Genomic DNA, 6,690 nt, shown 5'->3' with positions numbered 1-6,690 from the left:
GATCTCCTGACCTCGTGATCCACCCGTCTCGGCCTCCCAGAGTGCTGGGATTACAGGCTTGAGCCACCGCGCCCGGCCTATATTTATTATTTTTAAGTATTTTAAATGTTCATTGTTTTTTTTCCCCCACAGCTAACAAAGAAATAACAAGTAAAGGTGATAAATATCTTTCACCGGGGAGGAGGCCACACATAAGGGACTCCCGCCTGAATCAGCAATGACTAAGCCACATGAGCTACCGGTATCCCTTCATACTATCTTATCCCTTTTGGTCAAGCTGAAGATGCTAAGCGGTTTTCAGGGACGAATATCCACAGGAATAGGACAGATTGAGAGCTTGCCCTCTGAAAACCCACTGCTTTAATTCATTCAAAACAGGCATCCGAGAAACAAAGAGCTAACGGGAGCAAGGTGAAAAGTAAGGGGTGTGGGAGAAGCTGGCACCAAATCCAAGTGGCAGCAGATTAGAAAGCTTTCGCCCTTTCAGGCCTTTGTCATTCAAACTGTTTCATAAAAGCAATTTGGTGCAATTGTTTTCAATTACCTGCGGTACTAATTGAAGAGCTGAACATAAATCATCTGTAAAAGCTGAGGCTTTAGCAGCTGAAAGCAAGCCACCCTCTTTCCAAGGAGTGCGTCTTACTCAGAACAAATGCGGCAAATGAAAACCCCTGCCTCCCATTCTGTGTACACCTGCAAGCAATTACCACCGCGGACATGCTGCAGCTCCCTCCGCAGAGGGGCAGCCACCCCCGGGCACCATGTTCTCAAACCCTGAGCAATCAAACCACCCGAAGACATGGCTTTTAACACAGGCACCACCATTCAGGGTCCTGGAGACGATATTCACACCTTTTTAACTTGGAACTGAATAACTTGGGTTCTTTAATAAAAAATACTTGGAAAACTTCAAAAAATGTTCAAATAAGTCTGAATCACCGTGATTGAGGCAGGCGTCATGTTCTTGCAGAACCGTGATTAGAGACAAGCCTCCACAAAACACACGGCAAACTGAATAGCTAAAGCTCTCCTGAAATAACCCACCAGATGGAGAGGCCCCAAAGAGCTGCACAGACGCAGCGTCGGATAACTAAGTTCTCTACCCACCTTGCAAACGTCTCAAGGTCTTTGGCAAAATTTTCTGAAAGAGAAAGATACACACTTTAGGCACCCTCCCATCTAATTTCAGAAGCAGCAAAAGTGAGGCCTTGATTTCTACAGCCAGTACAGTGACTAACACAACAAACCTTCTTAAAGGTGAAAGGAGGCGCTTCCAGGAGCCCCGCCATTCCCTAAGAGCCTTTAGCTTTTTTTTATTCATGATGACCTCCTTGTCCTTCTCAGAGCCCTCCACCCTTCATGGCAAGTCTTCCATTAATTGTGACTCTGCCTTTGGTTTCTAGAAACTATCCTTTAACTTCTGCTACAGTTAAGGCCTGTGAGGTCTTTCGTTTTCCCTCTGAAGTCAAGCAAATACCAACGCTAAAGCTCAGCTGTCAAAGAAACTATGGGTAATATAAAAATATTATAAAGCACTGAAACAAAAAATGTAATGTCTAATGTTCCAGCCGTCAGGGCAGTTTAAAACAATAAAATAGGCCGGGCGCGGTGGCTCAAGCCTGTAATCCCAGCACTTTGGGAGGCCGAGACGGGCGGATCACGAGGTCAGGAGATCGAGACCATCCTGGCTAACACGGTTGAAACCCCGTCTCTACTAAAAAATACAAAAAACTAGCCGGGCGAGGTGGCGGGCGCCTGTAGTCCCAGCCACTCGGGAGGCTGAGGCAGGAGAATGGCGTGAACCTGGGAGGCGGAGCTGAGCTGAGATCCGGCCACTGCACTCCAGCCTGGGCAACAGAGCGAGACTCCATCTCAAAAAAAATAAAAAATAAAAATAAAATAAAATAAAGGCGTTAATGCCCCAGTGTTAGTGTAATAGGAAAAAAAGAGTTCTTCCCATAAAATATCCACAACTCGCAGCCAAAAAGAGCAGTGTCTCATGAAGAATGCATGATGATGATAATATTCTCGGTCTGCTGGTCAGACTCCCCACGGCTCCCACCCACGTACTGCTCCCAGGTGAAAGCAACCTTTGGGGTTTACAGACATGGCTAGGGAGGCCGAAGCTTCATACCGCACTGTCGGAAAGTCAGCTCCGAAATGGCCGCAATGGTTTGTTTGCTGAACTGCATCTCTTTGTCCAATGCAACTTCCTCGCAAAGACAACCCACAGTATAGTGAACTGCTGCCTTTAGCCTCTGGGGAAAAAAATCGAAATATTTCATGGGTAAGGTTGCAAATAAGAGCTTTTCATGGTTAAAAAATTAAAACCAAGGAGAGGGTCTGCTCAGCCCAATTCCTTTGGAGCTTTCCATAATGGCTGAGTGGCTTTTCAAGTGTACTAATCAGTTAATGAGGCCCATTGGAGTGTGACTTGTAGAAACATTACCTCCTTGTTAATGGTTATGATTTATGTCAGGTAGAGAGAAGGAATTGGATGGCAGGTCAGTGGGGAGACAGATCAGACTCGTGCCTGCCAAGGCCCTGCGTGGTTTTACTCCCTTATTCCAAACTATCTGCGGAGTTTGGACACATGCCTGAGTAAAGGCATATGCTAGGTGTTTGGGAGACAATGAAAAACCAGGCAGGGAACTTTGCCCTTCATGTGGTTAATCAAGTAAATACAGAAGGATCCCATCCCTCTGCTGCAAGCCCCTGGCAGCCCCAGGCCTGCATGTCACAGAGGACAAAAGTACAACACGGGAAAGGCTCAAGAGGGCACACCCACCCCTCTCGATTTGGGGGGCTGGGAGGCTACCTCCACCGGGCCCTCACTGCTCCCTGGCAACCCTTTTCAGTTCTGAAAAAGATCTCTCCGCCGCTTGCAGAAAATTACCGAGGGGAGGATGAGCCTCAAGTGCAAGACAGCCTAAGCAACGGTCTCGGCCATGTGTCAACAGTTCTGTTGAGCCCAGGTGTGGGTACTCTGCCTCGGGGCGAAGACAGAGCTGAGCTGCACATGATGACAGCTGAACCCACGAGGGCACAAAATCTACCAGCAAATGTTCAACGCATAGGCAAGAGGAGGAGGAACTGCCAAAAACGCAAGTCCAGGACCTCAGGATAGAGGTCAGGCAGAAGAGGAGGGCATCTACCTTCCTGAATTTCAGACCTCACAAGGCTAGGTAAGCTGAGGCCTCTGGTAGGAGAAGCCAAAGCACCATCGACCTGGGAGGCATGAAGATCACAGGTGTCGTCACTGCACACTACAGCCTCGAACTCCCAGGCTCAAGTGAACCTTCTGCCTCAGTCTCCTGAGTAGCTGGGACTACAGGCCCACATCACCCTGCCCAGCTCACCATCATCTTTTTTACTTACGGGTGAGGGTCAGGGTACAGGACATGAATTCTTCTGAATGCTCTTGGCTCCAGGAATTTTTCTCAGACTTTCCTCCTCCTCCCCTCCCCCTGGCTGGGCTGGGGGCATCACTGCATTTAGAGTCTAAATCACTAAACTCCTCAAGGGCAGGACCCTGTCAATTTTGTTCACTGCTGCCTACCAAGTGCCAAGAAGAGTTGGTTGCATGAATAGGGGGAAATCTTCTACAGGCTAATCACAGCTGAGGGGAAAATTTCTCAGCCCATCTTTGCAGTTTCATTTCATCAGTAAGCATTTGTTCGTCTGTTGAGAGCCAGGCTCTGTTCTGGGGACTAAGAACAGGCCGGGCACAGTGGTTCACACCTGGAATCCCAGCACTTTGGGAGGCCGAGGCGGACAGATCACTTGAGGTCAGGAGTTCAAAACCAGCCTGGCTAACATGGTGAAACCCCGTCTCTACTAAACATACAAAATTAGCTGGGCGTGGTGGTGGGTGCCTGTAATCCCAGCTGCTCAGGAGGCAGGAGAACCTCCTGAACCCGGGAAGCGGAGGTTGCAGTGAGCCGAGATGGAGCCACTACGCTCCAGCCTGGACAAGAGCAAAAACTCTGTTTCAAAAACAAAAGACAAAAAAAAAACAGGGCAGGCAGGACCAAAGAGACAAGATGACTAAATGCAACGCGCCATCCTTAACGGAATCCTGAAGGAAAAAAGACAGCTAAAAGAAACATCTGGCCGGGCGCGGTGGCTCAAGCCTGTAATCCCAGCACTTTGGGAGGCTGAGGCGGGCAGATCACGAGGTCAGGAGATCAAGACCATCCTGGCTAACATGGTGAAACCCCGTCTCTACTAAAAATACAAAAAACTAGCCGGGCATGGTGGCGGGCACCTGTAGTCCCAGCTACTCGGAGGCTGAGGCGGGAGAATGGCGTGAACCCGGGAGGGGAAGCTTGCAGTGAGCCGAGATCGCGCTGCACTCCAGCCTGGGCGACACAGCAAGACTCCGTCTCAAAAAAAAAAAGAAACATCTTTAGGACAAGTGGGGTCACTTGACCATGGACTGCACGTTCAATAGCATTTCATCAATATTAAACTTTCTGAGTGGGATAATTTACGGAGATGATGTAGGAGAATGCCTTGTTCTTTTTTTTTTTTTTTTTTTTTGAGATGGAGTCTCACTCTGTCACCCAGGCACCCAGGCTGGAGTGCAAAGGTGCGATCTCGGCTCACCGCAACCTCCGCCTCCCGGATTCAAGCGATTCCCCTGCCTCAATGTCCCAAGTAGTTGCCATTACAGGCGCCCGCAACCACACTCGGCTAATTTTTGTACTTTTAGTTGAGAGGCGGTTTCCATGTTGGCCAGTCTGGTCTCGAACTCCTGACCTCAGTGATCAGCCCACCTCGGCCTCCCAAAGTGCTGGGATTACAGGAGTGAGCCACCGCGCCCAACTGATGCCTTGTTTTTGGGAGATGTGTACTAAAGAATTAAAATGTAAAGGCGAACTGTCAAAATATCTGCAATTAATTCTCCAGTCGGGGAGGAAACAAAGCAAGGGAGCAAACAGAGCAAAATGCTAACTAGTGGTGAATCGAGGTGAGGGGCATCTAGGCGTTCTGTACCATGTTCTTGCAACTTTTCTGAAGGTTTGAACTTCTCAAAATACAAGGGACAGGGTAGACAGCTGCTGCAACGTAACTTTGTAGAGAGCAAACTCCCGCTTCTGGAGCTCATTCCCGCGTTTCTTCAGTCCGTCTTTAAGGTCGCCACTCCGGGTCTTGCTTTTCGCCTCTTCACAGCACAGTAAGGTTCTCAGCCTCTGCCGCCCAGTATGTCCGGCGCTGATGAAAGGAACGAATGGGATGCCTACGACGATTTTGCAGAGAAGAAAATTGCATTTCGGCCGAGTCGGTACGATCACAAGTTGGCGCGGCGGAGATTCGAACCAACATCTAAGGACGAGCTCTGGTCCTGACTGGTCCGCACCGCGTCCCTGCATCTGTAACGAGGGGTCGACCCCTCCAGCAGCGTTCCAGAGCTCCGGCCCGAACCGCGCTACGGGCGTCACCTGGAGTGTCTCTAATGCCGACGTTCCACCCTCACAACAACCCCATCTGAGAAGGGGAAACCGAGGCTTCATCGCAAAGCCATAAGGTGGCCTCCCGCCGCCGGACCCCGGAGCCCGCGCACTCCCCTAGAACCGCTTCCTCCCCAGCCGGCGCAGGCCGGGGTCCAGCCGTGTTGCCGCGGAAACCCCTTCCCAGCACCACCCGCGGCAGTTGAGCCGACGCAGGCGCAGCAGCAGCCGCGGGGGACGCCCGGGGCATGGGGGCCTCGATGAAAGGCCAACTTGGGCTTCGGGGTCCTTTTCTGTCCTGAAACTCGACGCCGTCCTGCCCCAGCCCAGCCCAGCCCGACCACCGTTTTCCTGTACCTGTTGGTAAGAGAATCGCTGCTGCTCCTCGGTCTCCGCCTCCTCCTCCATTACTGCGTGCCGACCCTGGGCAAATGCAGGAGGGCCGAGAAGGGGCGGTGGTGCGCGGCCAGGTCGGATATTCCCGCCGCGGCGCGAGCGACGGGCTGCGCGGGCGGACAAAGTACGCAGCTCCGCCCTGCCTCGCGCGCCCCCTGGCGGCGCTCCGTTGAGGGAACTCCGCCGTCGGCCTCCAGCCAGCCCCCTGCTCAGGTTTCTCAACGGAGGTGGCCAGGCGAGGCGGAGACATGACCACCCAGGTCACTGCTGCACCCCAGAGCCTAATTCAGCACCTGGCACAGCGCTGAGCACCACTCTCCGCGAAACACGTGTGTGCATAGGTGTTCCAGTCAAGTGTAAAGGATGCATAGCCCACGATTTACAGATCACGTAACGCAGTACACATTATCAAGAGCTCCAAGCACCTGGACCTCAGGTGTATCTTGCAAAATCCACCATCAACTTTATCATTGTATCACCAACAGTAGCGTCACAAAGTCAGACTGCAATGAATGAACGCCCCGTGACCTCATTCAGCGAGTGGAACAGGAACTGCCTTGTTGCCATCGACAGGAGTATAATTCTGACACGAGTGTTACTGCTTTTCCTTTATGTTAACAATGAAATGAAACCATCAAGCCCAATTTTGGTTTATTTTCATTGTTTTTTGAGAGGCAGGGGTCTCGCTCTGCCGCCCAGGCTGGAGTGCAGTGGCACGACCAAGGCTCACTGTAACCTCCACCTCTTGGGCTCAGGTGATCCTCCCACTGCAGCCTCCCAAGTAGCTGGGACCACAAGCCCGCATCAGCACAGCTGGCTAATTTTTATTTTCTGTGGAAAC

The 6,690-nt window shown here is 51.3% G+C and overlaps 1 protein-coding gene across 1 annotated transcript in view; it reads right to left on the bottom strand.

Annotated features, from left to right (window-relative positions):
• The window catches only part of LOC105507383 (centromere protein S-like), a 14,661-nt gene extending 8,185 nt beyond the window's left edge, over positions 1-6,476 (bottom strand). The window contains exons 1-3 of the mRNA XM_011935844.1: positions 5,811-6,476; positions 2,135-2,258; positions 1,108-1,141 (exon numbers count right to left, since the gene is read on the bottom strand). Coding sequence (XP_011791234.1) covers positions 1,108-1,141; positions 2,135-2,258; positions 5,811-5,861 — 209 coding nt within the window. The 5' untranslated portion in view covers positions 5,862-6,476. The remainder of the gene's footprint in view (positions 1-1,107; positions 1,142-2,134; positions 2,259-5,810) is intronic.
• Positions 6,477-6,690: the final 214 nt, after the last annotated feature.

This window comes from Colobus angolensis, unplaced genomic scaffold (assembly GCF_000951035.1).
Source record: "Colobus angolensis palliatus isolate OR3802 unplaced genomic scaffold, Cang.pa_1.0 Scaffold149, whole genome shotgun sequence".
Classification (NCBI taxonomy): domain Eukaryota; kingdom Metazoa; phylum Chordata; class Mammalia; order Primates; family Cercopithecidae; genus Colobus; species Colobus angolensis.
The sequence above is the reverse complement of the archived record's forward strand: the minus strand, read 5'-3'. Positions and strand labels throughout refer to the sequence as shown.